Source organism: Polypterus senegalus, chromosome 11 (assembly GCF_016835505.1).
Source record: "Polypterus senegalus isolate Bchr_013 chromosome 11, ASM1683550v1, whole genome shotgun sequence".
NCBI lineage: Eukaryota > Metazoa > Chordata > Cladistia > Polypteriformes > Polypteridae > Polypterus > Polypterus senegalus.
In genome coordinates, this window is record NC_053164.1 from 59,171,646 (window position 1) to 59,196,508 (window position 24,863).

At 35.0% G+C, this 24,863-nt stretch overlaps 1 protein-coding gene across 1 annotated transcript in view; it reads left to right on the plus strand.

Moving 5' to 3' along the window:
• rnf5 (ring finger protein 5) overlaps positions 1 to 24,863 on the plus strand; it is a 35,581-nt gene that overhangs the window by 3,075 nt on the left and 7,643 nt on the right. Inside the window, exons 2-5 of the mRNA XM_039768735.1 lie at positions 10,945 to 10,963; positions 13,477 to 13,589; positions 15,954 to 16,008; positions 21,152 to 21,254. Of these exons, the coding sequence (XP_039624669.1) occupies positions 10,945 to 10,963; positions 13,477 to 13,589; positions 15,954 to 16,008; positions 21,152 to 21,254 (290 nt within the window). The remainder of the gene's footprint in view (positions 1 to 10,944; positions 10,964 to 13,476; positions 13,590 to 15,953; positions 16,009 to 21,151; positions 21,255 to 24,863) is intronic.

Consider the following 24,863-nt stretch of genomic DNA (forward strand, 5'->3'; position numbering starts at 1 on the left):
TGAAGATTGTTTCTGAATTTTTATAATACTTCAGATGTCTGGTTTTTATTTTTAAGCTGGCCATATTAATGGGAACAAACTTTGTTATTATTTATGCTTCTGTACATTGAGCTCAACTAACTTCAGATGCTTTAAAATGATAACATATAAATGCAAAATAAAAATAATGGAAAAAAGTGCACAAATTATTCTTTAATTCCACTGGCACCTTTACCCTTTTGTTTTGAGACTATCCTCCTGTTTTTATTTTGTCGTTTGTCTCTAAACTACATTCTAAGATGTTTTCTTCTCATGGATCTATGTACTGTATAGTAACTATTTCACATGTTCAACAAAAATGTTTCTTTTTGAAAAAGCACCATAGCAGTTAGACTGGCTTTAGTCTCTAGGTGGAGGTCTCCGGATTCAGTCCTCTTTTTATAACTCCGTACATTTTGGAACTTTCTGTTTCCCAATTAACATGTTACCCAGTGCCGTTTGTGACGAGTGGTTATCTACAGCTCGGTTGGAGGCTGCTTGGCTGTAGTCCAGTAATTTCTTTTTTCTTTATTTCTCACATTTTCCCATCTCCTTCTCATGTACAGGACTGGGTAGATGGGGTTCTTTATTTGATTTGTGATTTTTTTTTTTTTTTTTTTAATAAACCTTTAAATATGTTGTTTATTCCCTTTTTCCTAAAAAAAAGATCAGAAAAAAAAACAGCCAAGAAAAGTTCTACATGTAGTAACCTTTTATTTCTCGAGTACATTTTGATTTAAAAGATGTAGCATTAAACAAGATCATATGAATGTGTTAAGAAAAATATGCAAGTAACACAAAGTCAGAGAAATACATTTGCAAGCTTTTAATTTAGATTGAACCACACATCATTTTTGGCCAATATACTCCTAGAAAATCAGTTTCCGTTTGCATGCACATATTTTGTTGATGTTTTATATTTATATTCACACTAATTTTTAGCATACCAATAAAACAGTTTCTTCAAAATAGACGTATTGGGTTATTCAGTAGTATAATTCTTGGCTGCTGGTACTTAAATTTCCCTCTGGATCAATAAAGTCCGCCTGTCTGTCCCTCTATCTCTGTAGGTTTATTGTTCACTCCTAGTTAATCATTTATTTTTAAAACCCCAGAAATATCCCAGGTCATACTAAACACCTCAAACAAACCCTGATTTTCAGCAGGCAGCTCATTTTTGCTTTCTTAGCTGCTTTTCAAATACTTCTCTCCTTTAAAGGAAACATTACTTTTTTTTGACAACTTTGAATTTTGAGTACTTAACTATTTCCTAGGTATTAATTGTATATTATTATTCCACATAAGTGCATTTAACAAACATTAAGTACAAGAATTGTACATGCATTAAACTCAATTTTTATTTCTTAGGCCCGTAATAATACAGCTTTGGAAAAGCAACTTACTTGTTTATGGGACAGTTTTCATCAAGATAAGTAAGAAAAAGCAGTATTACAGTTGAATTCTAGAACTGAACCAGCTCTGCTTTTTTTTTTAATTAGTTGTTACTGCCATAACCTTGGGAATTAGCTAAGTGAGAAATGCATCAGCTGCAGGCCCGTATCTGTCGCATTATTAATATGCCAAAGAGCCATGTATATCTTCTGATTTTATGTTTCATCAGTATTTGTGCAAAGGTGTGGTTATTTTGTTTTCCTTTCATTCTCCGCTCCCACCATGTCTTTGCTCTTCAGGACATGATATATCATTTCTTATTTGCCATTTCTTGATTTTGATGTAATGCTTGCATAGGCTGATATTCCTATAATGCTCTGAACTTTTTTCCATTAATAATGAAAAAAGTGCAGAATAAGAAATGCAGTTATCTGATTTTGCTCGACTTGTTTCTCCTCTACCTCTGCTTTCCAAAGGCTTTACTTGTTCTTTTTGTATTGACTGCCAATGCCATTATCTCCATTTCCCTCACACCAAGCCTCTTTACCTTTTTACTTTACATTTGTGTAGCTACATATGTGAAAAGAAAGTTGTTTAAATAATAAATTTGCATGGGCGCTGCCCATTACAGTTAATCTAATCAGTGCTGATTGTATTGCCTGTTTTCTGTTTATGATCAGGCTACAGATAGGCTGTTACTAATTCATTGCACATGGCCAAGTGCCAAACTGACACGGGTATGTTACTAATTCATTGCACATGGCCAAGTGCCAAACTGACATGGGTACATTACACTGGTAAATTTTGCTTGTCACCAATCAATCTGTCACATCTTAAAATGACTGGAAAAATGTAGTAGTTTAGTGTTGTACAGTGGGTTGGTTAATGCCTAGTGACCGTTCTGAACTCACTTTATGTATTCTGTCTTTATGTATGTATTTACTAATTTCATTGCTTATTTTCTGTAAAAAGTACAGTATGTATTATTCCGTATACTGTATATTCAGTTCCATTGCAGTGACCTGAAGACCAAGAAGCATATAATAATGTTAAGCTAATATAATAATAATTATAATACATTGCATTTTATATAGCGCTTTTCTCAGTACTCAAAACGCTATCCACACAGGGAGGAACTGGGAAGCGAACCCACAATCTTCCACAGTCTCCTTACTGCAAAGCAGCAGCACTACCACTGCGCCACCTGTGAAGAAATCTATCTATATTGTAGTTTTATTTGTATAGTCTTCTGCAGTGAAAGGAATTTGTAGTTATCAAAGTGATGGTGGTATACTTGTGTTCTCTTATTTAAAGGAAGTTGCTACAAAAATCCTAATAATGAAAAGTGAGTGATTTTTGCTTTTTTTTTTTGCTTTATACAATTTCTCGTATTAGGAACTTGTTAGTTTTCCCATACCCCTTGGGGTCAGAGCGCAGGGTCAGCCATTGTACAGCGCCCCTGAGCAATTGAAGGTCCCAGCAGAGTAGGATCTCTTTTGGCAGTGACGGAGATTCAAACCGGCAACCTTCGGGATACTAGCGCAGGTCCTTAGCCTCAGAGCTACCACTCCACCCTAAATTTACCCCATTTTCCTTCAGAATACCAATGAGAATGTATTATAATATATTTTAAAATTGTTTTGTGTATTACTGCTTAATGAGTGGGTGGTAATTTGGCAGTTAAAACACTACGAATATATATATTTTTTTAGGATCATTGTAAAACAATAGAATAATTTGTTTAGTAGTGTAAATGAAGTATGTAATTTTAATATTTAATAGTAACATTAACATTGGATAGTTACATAGTGAACAATTACCTCAAATATCTTCGACCGTCTGCAGAGTGTGCTTAATAAAATGTCAAATTCAAAGAGAAGAAACAAATGAAAACCATGCACAAGGGGAACAATAAACGATTATGGTAATGATTGGTCAGATCTCCCATAGAAGTATTCTTCTGGTGCCTGTAAGACACACAGATGATAAAGATCATTGGTCAATTTCAGTTCTCCTTTTACATACCTCTGTAAAAGTTCGGCTGTGAGGTTGTGTTTTTTTTTTGTTTTTTTTTTTGATATCTTGTCCATCTCAAAACTTTATACTACTTGCTATAAAATAATTTTCCATAAAGTACGTGCATGCTTTGTTTCCTAAATGATCATTTTATTTGGTGGCTCAAACCACACTGCTAATTTTATAATGAATTTTGTATTCTATGGATGATGGAGATTTAATATGTAAATTAAATTCATAGCTTACATAACCATTTTTTTTCTCAAAAGAATAACATAAAGCAGTTTCTCTACACATTTGAAATTGACACCTATAACATAAATTTATTCATTTGGACTATAATTTTAAGGGGACGGAAGTAATGAATCCTTTTATTGTTTGGGATTCCAAAAATGTCGTCTTTTTTTTTTATTTTGCAAATCTGGTCTGTGTTTATCCTTCCCATTTACATGAATGTGTTGGAGTCTCATCACATTATCTCTTTCATTTTTCCTGATCTAGTCATCTTTCCTTCCTAGCTTTTCAATGCTGTCACTGTAGGTACTTATCCGTCAGCCCCTATCTTGCTTATTCCCTTGCTTACATACAATGTTAGTTTTCTTTTTGAACCCATTTTTTTTTGCCTGGCAAGGACATTTTAACTATTGAAAATTCAGTTTTATCCTAGAATGGTTTCAATTCTGTTTGTGTCCTTATTCATTCAGCCTGTGTATGGTCCTTTGTACTCTTATTTGCAGTGCATCTTAAGAACTTCATTCAGGATACTTGCAGTACAACTCTCATTCCATTTGTCTGAGTAAGCACCTAAACAGAACTATACAGTCCGTTATTAGTTCTTGGGGACATTTCACCCTCCCTAGAATTGTTATTCATTTGGCAATAAATGTGGTTAGTCCCTTGTCCTCCGGTATTAATAGATTGTTTGTTCTTTATCATGACAAACCACTTTTGGTTGTTTGTCTGGCTCCTCTGTCCTGCTGATTCTTAAAACGTTTTATTCGTATTCAGCTCCATTTCCGTTTCTGTAAATTCTTTTGAAGTTTATCTCTCAAATCTGTTATTAACAGGGTATCATCAGCAGATAATTAAATTGGACATCTTTGATGAAAAGCAATGGACTCAATAAGTGTCCTTGTTTTAATCCAACTTTTTCAAATGTGGTTTAAAGTTTTTCTTGTTCTCCTGATGACTCTTGCCACTCTCATATACAGACTGTTGTTAACACAACAGTATTGGGTTTGTCTGGTACCACTTCCCACTGAAGACCAAACCATCCCCTACCCCCACCTCCCCAAACACAAGGTGCCATAACAAAGGCAGCTGTCGGATTGAAAAATCCTAGGTACAAGACCATCCCATACTCTAGTCTCTTCTCTGTAGTAGTTCTCATATTGTAGACTACATTCTGTGTCTGTCTTTCTGTACTATAAGTTCCTTCCTCCACATATACTGTTCCAGAGAGGAATAAGAGTGTGTGAAATATATATATATATATATATATATATATATATATATATATATATATATATATATATATATTATATATATATATTATATATATATATATTATATATTATATATATATATATATATATATTTATATTATATATATATATATATATATATATATATATATATATATATAATATATATATATATATATATATATATATATATATATATATTATATATAATTATATATATATATATATATATATATATATATATATATTATATATATATATATATATATATATATATATATATATATATATATATTATATATATATATATATATATATATATATATATATATATATATATATATATATATATATATATATATATATATATATATATATATATATATATATATATATATATATATATATATATATAAACAATGGTTGGAGTGCCAATCCTGCCACCAACCCCCAAGTTCTCAGTGCAAGTTACTCTCGCAGTATTCTCGGACTCTATCTGTATTTTATTTTTATTGCTCCAGCCATATTGTTTGGAATTGATTAGTCATTTCCTGTACTGTGTTTGTTCCTGACCTTATCATCTGTGGAGCTACTACATCCCCACCCTTCTACCTTTTCTATCCTTGTGTTGTTAACTCAATATAATCTTCATTTTGATCTTCTTTCTTTAAATATTCTACACTTTTTTTCTCTGTTACTCTAAATATACTGTGATATATGAAACGTTTAAGTTCTATGAGTCCAGGTTAAGGAAGAGGGCCACAAAGATCATTTCTGATCCAAATCACCCAGGACATCACCTGTTCCAAAAACTTCACGTGTGCAATGAATACTGAAACGGCACGTCACCTAAAGTTTTTTCCCTCCCATATGCAGTTTTTCTGACAAATCAGGTCTGAGCTTCTACATAGTATCTATGTATACCTCCACACTAGACTGCCTGGACATTTTGACCCTACTGCCTCTTTTTTTTTTTTTTCCTTTCTTTGTATTGTTCTTGTATGCTGCATTATATTTTATCATTTTATCTTTTGTATTCTGTGGTGTTCTTGTATGCTGCACCAATACTATCAAGACAAATTCCTAGTACACAATAGGGTACCTGTCTAATAAAGTGAATTCTGGTATAACCAAGCAGGAAGTAAAGAGAGGTACTTGTGTTAAGTTTATAGATTTAAAAAAATATTTTTTCCAGACCAGGTACATCTTTCATCTACAATTGTATAGTAAAGGAATAGAACTTTATCACAGTTTATCAGCACTTTTGACTTATTACTTAGTAATAGCCAAATCCTCAATGGTGATACTGCAGCATACTTGCTTGCTCTAACTCAGAACAAATGCATCTTTACCTCTGCTTTCATTATTTTTCAAAAAAACTACAGAAAATCTGTATGTATCTATCTATGTTGTTGATAAGGAAGGATGAAGGTCTTCGATTTAATGATGCTTATGTGAGTAACTTTGTATGTAGCCTACGTTTCAACATGTTAAAATGTGGCTAAAAAAGATTAAGCATGCCTCTGTTCGAAATTGTTTTCTCTGGAGCAACTGGTGGCAGCCAACTTTTGATAGGGCTAGTGCTCATCTTGGTATCAGTGTGTGGTCAAGTTTCTAATGTTAGAATCCATGAAAGGGTAAGAATTTAGCTTGCTGACATCTGAAATGAGTTGTCCACACAAACGCATGCCGAAAGAACAAGGAAGCTGCATAGCTGGGTATTTGAGCCCCTTCCATGAACTAATATTGGAGTTTGCCAGTTTAACTTTTCCAGCAATGTAGGCATATTTTCCTCTATCACACTTGGAGCCCACTTCAACAAAAATAAACTTTTCTGGCATATCAACTCAGTTGTTCAATTATGAAAGCGTAAGCAGAATTATTTGCTAATAAAACAGCAAATGTGAAAGGAGTTTAATATATGTAAATACATTTATAGCATTTACAAGTTAACATTGGCAAATCAATATTGTATTTGTTCATGTTGGCAATATCATATCTGTCATTCCTCTACAGTTAAAAATTGAAGAAAAACCTCAATGCTTTAACATGAAGTCGTGTACTTTAGTTTGCTGCTGTACTGATTACATCACCTTAGCCAAATGTAGGCAAAGATAATTGCGATGTAGCATAATACATTCAGAGTAAACACCTTTTGTTGTAATAAAGGTCTGTTTTATAAGAATACTAATCCTTGTTCTGTTTTCAGGAAGAAATAATCGGTACGTGTACTCTGCAGATCACGCAATTTGCCTTTGTTTGGGGTACTGTAAATTACATGCTGCTTATAAATATAATTTAAACAAGAAAATTAAAAGCAACCCAGAACGATTTTGGACATGAAAAGTGTGCATTGCAAACAGTCTGGTACCATTTTCAACACTGAATAGACTATTTTGAATATTGGTGAATTACCATTTGTACATATTTCAGTTGTATGATTACTTAGTATTTGTGCCTTATTTGTTAAATTGAAAATGGTTTAAATGTGGTGTCATCCAGCCTTTCAAGGCCCCTTTGTGCATGTGGATGAATTTACTTCAAGTGATGTCATCAGATGTAAAACTCTACCATGTATAAGAAAAAAAAAACATTCTAAAGCTGTACTTTGCATCACTTGTACTCCTTTAAAGTTATTTTGTCACTAGCCATGTGCGCCCAACTACGTTGCGCGTGTTAAAGTTGTCTGTGAAGGGCTCCCTGTTTAAACGCTGCTGCCAGTCGTGAACTGGGCCCTTCGTCGCACAGCATTATGATTTTTTATAAGGGAAACAAAATAAAAAAAAAAACCCTTGGATATTGATTCGATAGGAACGGCCCACTCGGAATCACTGTCCGAATTGTAATTATGTGGTGGTGCAGGAGCATTTCTGTTTCTGTCCATTCACAGTCCGTCTCGTTTTCAGGTTGCTGTCGTTTCCTTTCACGATGTCTTCTCAACCTTTCTCCAATCTCGCAGGATGCTTTGTGGCAATCCAAAGAGTAAGGCAATATACACGGAGCAATGGTTATTAAAGGGGGACACATAGGTATCCAGGCTCTTTAAAGCATAAATAGAGATCACTTCACTGACATGTGAGCATGTACAACTGTGAGATGCGCAGCACTCGCCGGCTACAACGTAATAATAATTTCCGAACGCTGTTACGCTTGTCATTCATTTTACTCACTGTCTTTCTTTCATTCATATGTTACGTAGGCACGTACCTTTTATCTTCGGCAATCTCATTCTCTAGCCAGGCCTCGGGAGCTAACCAGCGTAACACTGTCCACCACCCCTTTCGTTATTCCGGCACATAGTTGACATCCGTGAGTAACAACAACGCACTAAACTGGAAGGTGGTCTACGCATGCATGGAATTTGCGGACAAAGATCAAGATCTAAATGAAGATCTCTTTAGTTAGTTTAAAGCACAACAATTTGTTTAGTTTGAATGTCTGTGTTTTGAGGTGTGACTGGAGTACTACAGTCTTCAGTAGTATAAGCCTGGAGGAGATTCTTAATGCAATGCCTATCTTTTAGCTGTCTCTCTACTGCCATCTAGTGCTTCTTCTAATTCATTCGTGGACAAACAAAGATCAAGACCCAAATGAAGATTATATATAGAGATTCTTAATATTCTCATTACTTCTTGTATATGGAATCACACGCACAAAGAGCAAGTGAATGTGGGCTGTCGGTTACAATCTATTGTGAGGAAGTCTTAGGGTATCAGGAAAGGAATAAGAAAAATTCAAGGTAATGCTCACCATAACTACTATTTGCAACTGTCCCACATTTTTTTTTTACTGTATCCACTGTACTGTGGATTTGGATATAATCTACACCATAAGAAAATACTTAGCACCTGATAAATAATACCAGTGACCAATATATCATTCTGATGTTTGGTCTCTGATATTATGATGCTGAAACTTTCCAAAGCCAAGCTAATTTATTACATTCTTTTTGTAGCGTTAAAGACCTCTGCCACTCCCCTTGACTGATTTTAAGGTAACGCACAATTAAGGTAACAGTGTCATCCGCAGGACTGCCAATGAGGCAAAAATTTACAGAGGATGCATAGAGAGTCATTAGTTTGCTTACTATTATACTTGAAGTTCACTATATTCCTATTAAATTTCTGTTTGACATATTTTTGTATATGTCTACTGTATGGTCACTGAACAGCCTACTTCCTGGTCTGCACAAGGTTTCCACGCTGTAAGATCTTCGTTTCAAAGGTTGGCCTTTTACCCATTGAAAAACAGCAAAAGTTTCACTTTTAAAGGGTTGCACATTTGTCTCTGTTATGTCACCATGATTGCTTTATATAGAGCACTTTCAGAGATAAGATTTTATCACTATTCCAGCATTTGTTTTCTTCTTAAAAATGTCCTGCAGACCAGGTCATTATTCAGTCTCATTTTTAATATGCCCTATAAGCCAGCTTTCAAAAGAGCAGAGGTTCAACTTGCACTGATTGTATTTTTTTTTTTGTCAATAAATGCATGGCAACCTGGTGTCTGTCCCCAAATCAAAAGTGCGTTTTCAAACTGGCAGCTCCTTCTCCCAGCAGAGCAGTGCATAGTACTGAGGCTGTTGAATGAATCACACTTAATATGCAAGTAAGATTCTCAAAATGCCTACTTGGATTAGTTAAATAATTGTATCTTCATGTCCACCAAAGAAATCTTGTTGTTATACATTTTTGCAAAGCACAAGTGTTTACTTTTATACAGAATTGTAATGAACAAAGTAGTTTTTTGTGACACTGTATATCAGATGGTCGTTACCGACCCTTAATAATGTGTGAGAAAAGCTGTTTAGTAAGAATTGTAGAATGTGTTGCAATTTAAAAAAATATATAGGCTAATCACGAAACTGCAGAATAAAGAAAGATTTTTACCCCTATGATTGGAATTTTTTGATGTATTAAGTAATATGGCTCAGATCATAAACAAAAGTGAGAACTGTTAGCTCCCAACCAGGTATTTATTTAGGACAATTGCCACACTAAATATCAATAAAATTTATATTAATTTGACAACCTACAGTACATTAAATGGTACACATTATATGCAGGTAAATCCATATGCATTTAATTTCATTAATGCACAGATCTCTCAGGATCTGTATGTGAGCACTGATTTATTTATTCATAATCGGCACATAACAGTGTATAAGTTTACTCTTCACATTTTAAGTCAATATGTACTATATTATCTTTATAAGCATCAATAAGTACACACTTGTGTTTATAGCACCTGCAGTGTACACTTGACAGAGAACATGTCAGATTTCTCTGTTCTTTGGGATCGTTTAAAAAAAATAATAATAATAATAATAATGATAATAATTATATATAAACATTTATATAGGTTAGGTTCTTTTCATTCAGATTTTTTCCAGGGAAACCTATTTACTCACATCAGCAATGTCTGTACAATATAGATCAGTAATTGGTCATCTTTGCTGACTACATACAGTATCTATATTGTTATTGCTCTACAAAATGCATATCAACGATTGACACTAAGAATAACCCAAATGTTCCTAATTAGGCATTCATTTTAAAATATGTACTGTAGCTACTGATAAAGTTAAAAAGTTACAGATGATTAAGAAAAAGAATTTTGTTTTAAGTTTATTAAGGTTTTGTTGTCCTGGGATCTACTCTTCTGTAGGTGTTGCCTTTTTTTGTTTTTTGCAGCTGTATTGTATGCATTTAAAAAGGTGTTTAGGCTACTAATGTTAATTATAGGGTACTATGTATTTCCTTTATTGACAAAGGAAATACTTTTTTTTTTGTCTTTGTGTGTATTTTTTCGTCCAATTTAAAGCATTTCATGTTTTTTTTTTTTTTTATTTTATTTTTATAGTAACATTGGTTCTTTAAAAGCGGTAAATGTAGAATTTCTAGCTTCAGCCCTAGAGAATTTAATTATACAAATGCTGGTATTACTTAAACTGTCATTTATTTCCTACATTTTATTAATGTCTCTTATTTCTTGTTTTTTTTTTTTTTCTTGCCATGTTATTTGTGAAAACCAGTTGGCCATGCTTACATCAAGTAAGTAAATTGTTTATATTGTAATATAGGGGTTGAAAGTTGCATGTAAGTTTTTTTTTTTTTTTCGATAAGCAAAACATTACAGTGGTATTCTACTCAATCAAACATAAAAGATATAACTATACAAAATCAATTGAAAACAAAATTAAAACGGCATTCCACTCAGGATGCTTGCAAGTTTGCATGGGGCTACGCATTTTAAAAGCACAGAAACATTCATCTATTGTCAAATTGGTAGTCTTTATTTTTCTTTAAATTACAATGCTGGCGATGTCTATTTTGTAATGTATTAGGTGGTGCAATTCCATTGTGTGTATTGCAAGTTATTATTCCCTTTATTTCACTGAAGTAAAAGTTTATGTCATATACAGACAAAAATGTGCATTCATCTGTTACATATAATAAGATTTTAAAAATTACAAAAAAGATTTAAAAATAAGTATCCTGCTTAAATGTTTTAAATAGATTTTAGGCATCCTGGCAGTCTTCAAAGTAAGATGGCTACAGTATATCATATCGTATCTCTCTGTCATCATACCTTGGTGCAAGGTCATAATTTGTAAGATGACCCCTTGGGTATGTAGTTGGTAGGTTTTACATCTTTACCAGTAAATAAGATTAGATTACTTAAAATATATTTTATAATTGAAAAATGTTCAAATTTGTGTTTTAAAATTTTGAATGCCACATATATGGACTGTATGTTTGCCATTGTCCTATTAAGTGCCTTCACTAGGCGATTAATATTTTGTTTGCATAATACATTTTTATTCACAAGCAATACATGCAGTACATTAAGCACTTTTTGTTGCAGATAAAAATTCTCTTACTTTATGCTTTTGCAGCACAGACCAGATGTATGCTTCAGCAGATTAGGGTAAAGCATTCTTGCGACTAGAGATGTAAACAGTTGACCCTACATCTGATAATTAATAACACTTCATTCTTAAGATTCTGTTCTTAACACAGACAACTTTTATTTATACATTAGACATGTATGCAAAAATAAGTGAGTGTAGCAGCTTTTTGGACAAGCTAACATGAATTTGCTTCACTCAACTGGCTCGGAGGAAGCCAGAAATTAGCCCCTACCTGAATTAAGCAAGTAGCTACAGGAGCAACAAATCTTAAAATTAAAATAAAAAAAAAACATGGAGCAGAAAACTTGTGATAAACAAACTCTGATGCAGAAAGGTATTGTTATGAGGACTGCGTCCAGCTCCTCTGAAAATCGAGGAAAAGCTGACAACATAGGTGCATCATTCTGCTACTTTTATACAGTAATAAGTGATGTAAAACTCGATAAACATCTACACATACAAATAGTGCCAGTAGTGGTTATTATATTTATGCAGTTATTATACAGTTTGCTCATGCATTTTTTTTCTTTTCCCACACAGTCAACACAAAAAGAATCCTATCTTCTAAATGATATCCCACTACTTGCAGAATGAAAAAGTTCAAATGTGTTGGTCTTTTTCTCTGTAAGTGTTGGTTTTGAATATACAAGACAAAATGTTATATTTAAAGAAATGTATTGGGGCTCTAAAACACAAAAAAAAATTAATTGTATTTTTTTACATTTGTCTTTTTGTTGGATATCTCAATTAAACAAATATAATGGCAGCTTTAATCCCTCCATTTTTTTATTCTTTTTATATATTCGTGCTCCCCTTTGGGGAGTGAAGCCATAGTCAATAAACCAGTCTCGATTGTGGCTAGGGAACTAGTTTAAACAAAGGCTGAAAATGCAATCTGAAAGCTCACTGCAAGTTCACGCCTTTCTCCATTAAAAAGAAGCACAAATTCACTTACCGGTCACTGGTGTATATGCATTTGACATAGGCTGCACTTTTCTCTGACATTAGCTCAGATTCATATTTTTCTCCATAACAAAGCAAAAATACATAAGCACACCATTTTCTCATACAAAGTTTACTTCTTTTCTTCAAGAATTTATATGTCAATTTTCTTCTGTTTTTGAGAACTCATTTAAAAAGTGGAGTTTTATAAAAAAAAAAAAAAATTAGTACATGATCAGTAATAATGAATAATTAGGCATTGTAAATAATGTTTCAGTGAAATCTATGTTTAAAACAAAAAGATAAGGTCATAATGGTGTTATTGGTCTGTTTATATTATTTCATCAATCTGTATTGCATTTAATTTTTGGAGAAAAATTGTTTTGCTTTGGAGTTCCAACTTTCTTTTTTACCCGTGCGGTACATTTCATTATTTCCCAGGAAATATATATGTAGTATAGAAAAAATGTATTAAGCTAGAATAATGCTGGTTCTTTGAGCCATATTTAATACTGCCTCTAACCTGTTTTTTTTTTTTTTTCTTTTTTTTTTGTGAAAGACCTTTTTTATAGTTGTTTTCTTTTAATCCCATTCTCACAATCATGTTCTACAACATTTGTTTTAAGTTTATGGTTAATGCCAGGTAAAAGCTGTATAAATAATCTATCCCATTTTGTTACTCTGAAGTTTTATTGGATGTCACTTTCCTAGTGGTTAGAAACACAGCCCGGAAAGCAAGAATGTCCAGTGTGCAAAGCCGGGATTAGCAGAGATAAAGTAATCCCTCTGTATGGTCGTGGAAGCACAAGTCACGATGATCCAAGGTGAGTCTTTAGTACTAAATTGTATTACTTTTCTAGCATCTTTAAAACACCTAAGAACTCCCTATACTCCCACTCATTAATGTTTTGGTGTTCAAAAATAAAGTACTTATTCTGGAAGCATCCTCAGAATTTTTCTGGATAATCACGTTTTAACAATTTTAGACAAGCTCCCAATTACCCATTAATTAATAAACTGATATTACCATTCAATTATGGTCAGCAGAGTCATTAGCATGGCTGCATCGAAACTGTAAGTGAATCAGGCTTAAATTGCATCGTTCTCTCCATGTCTGCGTTTACTTCCATATCTTATTTCTTACACAAGCCAAAGACTTTCATGGATGTGAAGCACATTTCTAATTGATGATACCACAGACATTCTTGTAGCTATAAATGCAGTGTTAAAGCTGTTGGTGCATAACATTTTCTGTGAAACAGTGTTTAGCCAAACCTTTGTATGCCTTGTGGCAGTCTGGAATTCATCTATGCCTTTTTTTTCTGCATTGTGCTCATTGCTACCGTGATCTAGATTAAACCTTAATTCGACAAGTGAATTCTGAGTTATTACAATATATTTTTTTGGTAGTTTGTTCTGTTTGACTAATGAGCTAGAGGTAAAATTCTGAAAGAAATCTGCAAAACACTGCAGTACAATGAAAAGAGAAGTCAACATAATGAAGGGAAATTTCTACTCTATTAACTGTCCAAGTAACCATCTTAGAAAAAAATGTAACAGTCTTAGATCTTTCATTTTTAAAATGTCTTAGGATGGGAAACAGACTGGACTGTATACACACTTCTGTGCTAAATAGACGCAAAATAGAACGGGGAAATAAGCAAATAAATAACTGCATATATTTAAATAAATCTGGCCATTTGTACAGTTGCACTACACAGAGTGAAATATATTTCCTACACTTTCTTGAGTGTAATGTGAATGTACCGTAACCATTTCATCCTAAGGATAATTCCAGACTGATGGGTTAGAAACGCACTTTTTTCAGTTAACTCCACACAGCTCAAGACATTTCACATCAAGAATGCTTGCCTTTTGTTTGATATTTTGCTACATTGAGTGCCAGATAGTTAACAAGCCTGAATGAAATATTATCTCATTTCAGTGTCACATCAGTGCCTACTTAAACATGGCTAATGTTGAGTTTTTAGTCTAATATGCTTTTTTGAAAGTGGGATTTAAACCCATGAAAACCCCACAAGTTAAGGGATAATGTGCAATCACTTTAAATTACCTGAACCAGAAATTAGACCCGTGTCCTTCAACTGTGAGTTAGAATTTAATGGTGAAACATGTTTCAGTATGTTTCTGTAGCAGTTTACTTCCATTTGAAGCTATAGTTTTACTTTGTCAGTCTAGCCAAAAGCAACACCTGATTAAATTTATAAAATGCATACATTTCAGCGTATAAACTTTTAATATCTAATAAGAGGTGGTGATAATTCTCTTACTAAAGATAAAGCAACATCCATGTGCTAGTAGCTTGTAGTTTTGTTTCATCTGTTTTACATACTTGGAGACCGAATGACTCCTATTGTGGGATGTCTGGATGAAACCGAATACTGCACGTGAAAAAAAGCTTTCCTAATTTGGGCACTTTCACTTAGCAGGTGCATGCGAACATCCTGCCTAATTAATCCAAATGACAGAAAAGAAATTTTTAAATTTGCAGGTGAAACAAGTAACATGCAAAAATGAGTAAATGTACTTTTTTTGTCTTTTAATAAAGGATGTCTCCTACTAATTCTTTTAATAAATGTGAAGAATTTCACAGTACCCCTTCAACATAGATCAGTCGTTTCACCTTTTTCTGTCCAGTGTAATCTGTTTTTTACAGTGTGGGCCTTCCTATACAAGGTTCCTAACCATCATGTTGGACTGCAAGCTCACTTAAATGACACCAACTAGTCTACCGTTTACACCTTCCACCATCTCTTCTTCCTCTATCCTGTCCTTTGTCCTGCCAGATAGTCACATGCCCCTCACTCATCCCTCAACCAACTTCACTGGTCTAGAGACCATAGAAGACTTTTAAAGCCTGGCCAGGAACATCTATTATGTAAGGTGAGAGATCACTTACAAGGCCTTGGATGAGACAGGGAACAATTAGGGCAATTCTTCTTCAACTTTGCTCAACCCTAGACCACAAACTCTCTGAAAGGGCCAGACCAACCCTTAACTCACTTGAAAAATCTCTTTACACTGCCAGTTTGAAAAATGTACTGTTTTTTTTTTAAGATTTTAAATGAGTGTTGGTTTCTTTTATTATTTTCTTTTAAAATTAATGTTTTTTTATCCTTATCCCTGCTTTTAGATTTTTAAAGTTGAGTTCTGTGTTTGTCTTACAGGCTAAAAACTCCACCCAGACCTCAAGGTCAACGGCATGAACCTGAAAGCAGAGGGGTAAGACCTTGAGTTATTTGGGTCTTATTCTTAATGTAACAGTAATGAGAGGAAAACTGTGGGTTTGATACTTTTAGCTGAGTAGGCTTACTTCCTAATTCATGTTTACTTTACATTCCAATAATATTCCTAGGTCAAGATTTGAAGGTCCTTAGGGTGCTGCTACTTTTGTATATGCTAATTTGTAACTCATTTGTTGTCTTTACATTTCTGCTAAACCTTTGCTGAAGAACATGATGTTTAAAAAGAAACCCTGTACAATTCCAGTATTAAGTATCTCTTATATATACAGGTATTTCTTTTCTGGTTCGTCCTGCTTCCACCCCAAAACTGGTCCCGCCCACAAGCAGCCGACACAGCATTTCTCGCCAGGCTTCTGAAGTATCTATCTATCTATCTACGCTTATAAAATAAAGCAAACTCTGTATGCAGCGAAAATTTACTTCTCCAGCAAGATTCCATGCTCAGAACCATCAAACCCTTCGCTAAATCATACAAACACATGCATGAAATCGCTCAGTCCAATCCAACAGCATCCGTACGAATGCTTTTTGAGGAAAACCCAAGGCAGGATTTACGACGATACAATGCCCTGACATGTCACACTAATGTTACAGCGATTTACGTCGGAGAATATGGCGAACCACCTGCCGAAAGGGACATTTGCATCTGTCCCATAGGCAACTCCTGTAAACAGATTTCCATGCTTAATATGAATTGCAATCCTATGGTTTACCCACTTTTATTCCCTGATGGAGACATTGGCTGGCACAAAGATTTACAACATGTTCCCGATAAAAGAACCGGCAAACGAATAAGGCTTACTCAATGCCAATTTTATGCGTACAGATTAGCAATGAGGAATACATTTAGTATTTTGCACTCCAGCGGCGAACTTTTCCAACAGTACGTCATAGATGCATATGTTAAAAACAGAGGGTGCACTTCTCAACTATTTCAGATTAGATCATCAAGATTTGCATGTGGAACAATACTAAGGATTTTCAGATGCACTGCAAGCAAACACTGAAAATAACGTATGTGTAGGCAAAATGATCATATTACCGTCCACATTTCCAGTAAGTCCGAGATACATGCAACAAAACTAGCAGGATACTATGGCCATAGTACGTAAATTCGGACAGCTTCATTTATTTATCACTTTCACATGTAATCCCTGCTTGGCCGTAAATTCTACATGCACTGTCAGATACCCAAAGACCAGAACACAGACCTGATATTGTAATATTGTAGTACGAGTCTTTTGGATTAAGCTGCAGGAATTACTTAGAGACATTGTACAACGACATCTTTTTGAGGTTGTTAATTAATTATATTTACGTAATCAAATTTCAGAAGCGCAGCCTTCCTCTTATTCACATGCTGTTTACTCTTCACAATAATTCTTACAACCAGTCTTCAACCACGGTCAGTTGTACATGGCTTTTTCTAGGGTTAGATCTTTCGACTCATTATCTGTCGTCACCACCAAAACATCTATTCACAACTGTGTTTTTCAAGAAGTATTTATTTCTTATTGATTTCTGATTTCCTTTCTCACCGTTTTCCGTTCCTATTCTTACACCGCCTTATGCTACGGCGGGCTTCGGCTAGTAATATGCATACACTTAAAGTATAGTCTTGAATAACATTAATGGTAGGGCTGTCAAATTATACAAAAATTAGGGTTCCTATTAAAAAAAAAAAAGTACTTATTCAGATATATTTGAACATAGGTTAAACGTTTTAGGTGCTACTACATGTACATTTGTACTTAACATTGCCATGTATGCTTTATTATTATTATTAATGTTTGTTTACAGTGTATTTGTAAAGCATGTAGCGTTTATGACTAGTGCAGTGATACAGCTTTCATTTGGAAAACCCATCCCCTTGCAGAAACAAGGTTTTCTGTGCATGGAAAGAGACATGGTCAAAGAGAAGACTGGAACCAGGACACTTCACGTAGCTATAATCCATGCAAAGATGACAACGACTCGAGTGACGAGTTGGAGGTGGGCACATGAGCAGGCAGTGTATACTGAACGAGAAATCGGCAGACTAGCATGACGGAGGGAGCGGGGTGGATGTCCTTCTCCTCTCCTCCCGTTCCACCCTCCGTGCCTGAGCGCCGCACGCCAGACGATGAAGGAGGCAGTCTTTAAAAACCAATTATACCTGTGCCTCTGTTTCATTACCGTCTCACCTGCTTCACCAATGCAGGCCCTGCAACAGTCCAGACGTTCTCTCGGCAGCTGACCTTCTCTGTGTCTGTCCAGTTCACACAGAGGTACCACATGACCAGGCCGTGTGTATGCTTCGAGAACGAGGGTAAACGTGACAGGACTATCTAAGAAGAGGCATGTTTGTCAAGGATGTAAATCGCTGTATGCAACGTGTAAAACAATTTGTCGCAAATGTGAATCGCTGTATGCAGCGTTTAAAACGCTGTGTTGCATGTTGCCCTCTCCAGAGTTGCATCTTTTAATTTACCTACAGTCGTATACACAATGAAGTGAGCAGTCTTTAAAAACCGAGTTTTCGGTTACAACGCACAACCGCGTGCACCATAGCAAACTGTTTTATACGCAACATACAGCAATTCGCATCCGCAACAAACATGCGTCTTCTTAAATGCTCTTGCACTTTGTACACCCTCTCCCCCACCAACCACCTCGCTGCTACCGTGGTCGGGTGTCTTGGTGGATTATACAGTAGTGTGAAAAACTATTTGCCCCCTTCCTGATTTCTTATTCTTTTGCATGTTTGTCACACAAAATGTTTCTGATCATCAAACACATTTAACCATTAGTCAAATATAACACAAGTAAACACAAAATGCAGTTTTTAAATGATGGTTTTATTATTTAGGAGAAAAAATCCAAACCTACATGGTCCTGTGTGAAAAGTAATTGCCCCTTGTTAAAAAATAACCTAACTGTGGTGTATCACACCTGAGTTCAATTTCCGTAGCCACCCCCAGGCCTGATTACTGCCACACCTGTTTCAATCAAGAAATCACTTAAATAGGAGCTGCCTGACACAGAGAAGTAGACCAAAAGCACCTCAAAAGCTAGACATCATGCCAAGATCCAAAGAAATTCAGGAACAAATGAGAACAGAAGTAATTGAGATCTATCAGTCTGGTAAAGGTTATAAAGCCATTTCTAAAGCTTTGGGACTCCAGCGAACACAGTGAGAGCCATTATCCACAAATGGCAAAAACATGGAACAGTGGTGAACCTTCCCAGGAGTGGCCGGCTGACCAAAATTACCCCAAGAGCGCGGAGACGACTCATCCGAGAGGTCACAAAAGACCCCAGGACAACGTCTAAAGAACTGCAGGCCTCACTTGCCTCAATTAAGGTCAGTGTTCACGACTCCACCATAAGAAAGAGACTGGGCAAAATGGCCTGCATGGCAGATTTCCAAGACGAAACCACTGTTAAGCAAAAGAACATTAGGGCTTGTCTCAATTTTGCTAAGAAACATCTCAATGATTGCCAAGACTTTTGGGAAAATACCTTGTGGACTGATGAGACAAAAGTTGAACTTTTGGAAGGCAAATGTCCCGTACATCTGGTGTAAAAGGAACACAGCATTTCAGAAAAAGAACATCATACCAACAGTAAAATATGGTGGTGGTAGTGTGATGGTCTGGGGTTGTTTTGCTGCTTCAGGACCTGGAAGGCTTGCTGTGATAGATGGAACCATGAATTCTACTGTCTACCAAAAATCCTGAAGGAGAATGTCCGGCCATCTGTTCGTCAACTCAAGCTGAAGCGATCTTGGGTGCTGCAACAGGACAATGACCCAAAACACACCAGCAAATCCACCTCTGAATGGCTGAAGAAAAACAAAATGAAGACTTTGGAGTGGCCTAGTCAAAGTCCTGACCTGAGTCCAATTGAGATGTTATGGCATGACCTTAAAAAGGCGGTTCATGCTAGAAAACTCTCAAATAAAGCTGAATTACAACAATTCTGCAAAGATGAGTGGGCCAAAATTCCTCCAGAGCGCTGTAAAAGACTCATTTCAAGTTATCGCAAACGCTTGATTGCAGTTATTGCTGCTAAGGGTGGCCCAACCAGTTATTAGGTTCAGGGGGCAATTACTTTTTCACACAGGGCCATGTAGGTTTGGATTTTTTCTCCCTAAATAATAAAAACCATCATTTAAAAACTGCATTTTGTGTTTACTTGTGTTATATTTGACTAATGGTTAAATGTGTTTGATGATCAGAAACATTTTGTGTGACAAACATGCAAAAGAATAAGAAATCAGGAAGGGGGCAAATAGTTTTTCACACCACTGTATATAGAAAGGCAGCCAAAACCGCACAGAGCAATGAAAAATGTACGTGAGTCACAGGTGCATCTGGACTGTACAAAGACGACAACGACTCGAGTGACGAGTTGGAGGTGGGCACAGGAGCAGGCAGTGCATACTGGACGAGAAATCAGCAGACTAGCATGACGGAGGGAGCGAGTGGACGTCCTTCTTCTCTCCTCCCGTTCCACCCTCCGTGCCTGAGCGCTGCACAGATGATTGTGTGTTGGTTCGTTCCGTGCATTGTTCAATGTTGCTTTTCTTGCTAATTTATTACATTACCGATTTTTCAAATGTTAATTTTCTCCCTGTGCTTAAAAATTATTAAAAAATCGGCCTGATTATGCGGCGTATGGTACGCCGTGGGTTGGCTAGTAGCATATATTCATGTTAAACAACGTTATGCAATTTAAGCTTTATCTACCCTGAAAGAAGCTGGTTTTGCTTAAAATGATCTGTCCTTGATAATGATTTATCCTCCTCCTCTTCTTCTTCTTTTGGCTGCTCCCATTAGGGGTTGCCACAGTTCCATATCTTTCTGTCCTCTGCATCTTGCTCTGTTACACCCAACCACTGCATGTCCTCTCCATTTCACATTATTTATTTTTCACTTTGAGACTGTAATTTGTTAATCTATTCTAAATAGTTTCTACATTCAGAAGGACATTTTTAAAGATTTTGCACAGTGACATACTGTATATGTGTTGGTACATTAATCATCTACTGGTGGAATTTAACTATTTAATTTTGATTTCTAGTACCAGATTTGGTTATTTCTTATTTCCCTGTATAAATGTTCATTTTATTTCTCCAGGGTCTGGGTGAAACTGGATTTCATATGTCATTTGGAATTAGTGCATTTCCTTTCGGCTTCTTCACCACAGTATTTAACAGCAACGAAAACTACCAGAGAATAGGTACATTTTAAAAAAAAATGTTTTATATAAAAATTGGAGATCTGTGCTAACATATTAGACATTATTTCTTGTGTAAACCAAATCGTTTTATCTGATTTGTTTGTTTTTGTGTGCTGAATATCTACTTTTTCCTTTGTTGTGATTATTGTGGAGATAAACAACACTGTAAACATATTGTATATGTGTGTGTTTGTTCATGTGCATGCATGTATATATGTATCTGTGTATTAGCCTTCTTTACCTTACATCACCACTGAGTCATAGAAGAATTAGACATACTGTGTTTAGTGGAGTCAAAGCTGGATGTATAGGTTTTCAGTTAAGGGCAGAAATCTGTTTCCCCCTGTACAGTTTTTTTTACCCATTTATACATTCAGCTTGTTTTGTGTGTGTGTGCTTTTTTTTTTTTTTTCCCTCCAATGTGGTAGAGGGACATTTTCAGAATGTTACTTTTAAGTACTCAATATCTCTGAACTGTATCATGTTGTAATTTATGCACTTTTCTACAAATGTAACTAATAATTACATACCGTATATACTTGAGTATAAGCCGACCCGATTATAAGCCAAGGTACCTAATTTTATCTACAAAAACTGGAAAAACTTATTAACTCGAGTATAAGCCTAAGGTGGGAAATGCAGCAGCTACTGGTAAGTTTCAGTAATTAAAATAAATAACAATACAATTACCATACATTAATTGAGGCATCAGCTCATTAATCGAGCACACAGCCCAGAATGAGTCTCACAGAGTCTGCACAGCACCACACAGAGCCCGCAGCAGTTCTTCTACCGCCCACAGACCAAAACAGGTACAGTACTGTACACTCCAGCTTTCTGTCGGGTTGGCTTGGGCAGTGGGACCTGACTCAAATATAAGCCGAGGGTGACTTTTTTTTTTTTTAGCACGTTTTGGGTGCTGAAAAACTCTGCTTATATTCGAGTATATATGGTAAATGATGTTTTATCAGAATAGCATAATTTATCATTATGTATATGGATAATGAAAGACATTAAAAGTTGTTTTGTTTTTTTTTATTATAAACTAGGGGGCTTCGCTAACCAACCCCAGTGTTTGGTTTTCCGGATATACACTTTTAAGATTTTTTTTTTCCTTTGAATTGTTGCTATTTCAGTAGTTTCACTTTAATTTCAGAACTTCTGTAAAAATAATATTTGGAATCTTTCTCGTCCCAATATGCTGAATCTTTTAAATGAGGTCAGTGAGACATGTTTAATGACTTTGAACCATAATTCAGGATAGCTTTCTCTGTTTGGAATTTCAGCACAGACAAAACGATCTACATTATCAGAGTTAATTTTTTTTGCAAAGTAACCAATACATGCATGTGAGTTAAACCCCGTTTTTGAAATTCTCTTGACTTAAACTTCAAAGCCTTACAATATTTACATACTTCTGACATATCACCTGTGTCCATATATTCAATCTGTATTTGCCTTTTCAATATTTCTCTGAGTAATAATTTTTCGTTTTGCGCTAATGCGATGTTTACTGTCTTTGTTTTGACACTGTTGTTTTTTTCTGCTTTCATAGTCATATATCTTGCTCTGCATGTGTTTCGTGTCTACGTTTTTTTTTGGGTTTTTTTTTTTTTATCTTTTGAATTCCAGTTTTCATTATCTCTAACCTGCTTTGCCCCCCTTGTTTTTTAACCTCTTTATGACGTTTTACTTTGTTTTCTACTCTGTTTTATTTCTGACTTAGCTTTGTCCTGCTTTTTTTTTTTTCCTAATGACGCCTGGTCCGTGGTGATTACTTTCCCTTTTTCGAGTAATAATTTCCACTTGTTTGTGCTACTGAGATCTTTACTTTTTTATATATATATATATATATATATATATATATATATATATATATATATATATATATATATATATATATACACTTTCTAATTTTCCTACTTTCATATTCTTTAACTTTCTCCATGTGTTTTTTTTTTTCTTTTCTTTTGAGCCTTTCAAATTCCACTGCTTACATAATCTGTTCTGCATGTGTATAGCGGCAACGTTTGTGAACACCTTTATGAAGTTCTAGTTTGTCTTTTACTCTCTGTCTTTTAATTCTGAGTCCAATTGGATGTGCTTTTTTTCAGTTCCATTTGGGCTGATAATTACTTTCCTTATTTTCTGAATTTGCACCTAGATTATTCTTTTTCTTTTTTGCTCTTTTTTTCTCTTTTCTCCGCGTTGCTCTTTCTTCTTTGCTTAGTCGTTGGTGTTTCACCTAGAACGTATTGTCCTTATATGCTTTATATGTGCTGAAAGCACAGGATCTGTGTGTGCTACGTGCCTTTACACGAATGAGTGTTTTGCTGGCTGTGCTCTTTTTTGATATTGTTTGCGTATTGCGGGTCTTAAGTGTCTTCCGATAACTTACTAAAAGATCACGTCTCGTCACCCTGCTTTTCCTTTCCAAGATTTTTTTTATAATAGAGAGATATAAATTCATCACTTACTAAATAGTTAGAATGTACATACTGTATATAAAAGTGGCCATTGGAAATTGGATTAATGAATTAAGAGGATAAATTGAATTGAATTCTGTAAGTACAGGAGGAGTGAGTGGGCATCGGAAATCTCAAATATAGAACCTCCCACTTCAGTATTTACAAGTCTGCTGAGAAGTTGTACAAAAGAGCAGTGTCCCCATATTTCGACATGCTCCAAAAATATGTAAACCAAAAGACATAAATTAATTTGGCTCAGCATCTTAAAAAGTTGGGAACTAAAGAGTCCAGGAATGATGTGATTTATTGATCAATGCATCCCTGCAGCATACAGTACACGCAGCTTGGAAATATTGTGATTTACTATTGAATCTCTCTTCATGCACAATTTTACCACTCACAAACAATATACAGTCTGCCATTTCTCTTCCAGGTTATTTGTAGTATTCAAAAAAACATTACATTATTTTCTTTGAAATATTCTAATGAAGGGGAAAAAAAATTTGAAAACTCTCTGAATTTACATTGCTTGATGAGTAGCACTTTTACTTGCCACTTCATTTTCTTGGGTTTCTTAATTAGAGGGATGGAGTGAGAGGTGTGCTGCCTCAACAAATGTGTCTATCGATTTAAAGTATGCTTTGTATTTCTGTCTTGCATAAATTGTTGCTAGGTGTATTAACTATCTGGTGCAGACATTTTTTGTTTAATCATTCTGTTGGTGTAGTAATTATTCAACCATCACAAATTACGTTGATAGGACAATATATTTTTTTTGCATTTGCACAGCCACTCATAGTTGGGAAAAATATTTCACCAGACGTAGGCATGAATTAGAGTAGCAGTATTAGTGGCTTCTCCAATTTATTCTGATGGTGTAGTACTTAATCGACCATCTCGAATCACACTGATGGTGTTATTTTTTCCTCTGATTAACACATCATAATTATTACTTGCAAATGAGAGTGAAATACACACTTTGCACAACTCTAATTGTTAATTGTCCTGCCTAGATATGGTGGGATTTTTGAAGAAAAGATCCTACAGAATGTTGGGGTCTTTGGGCAGGTTTGCAATTCATACAGAAGGTACCCCAGCTTGTTTTTACTCTTGGCTAAACAAAGCACAGTGTGGTAATGTC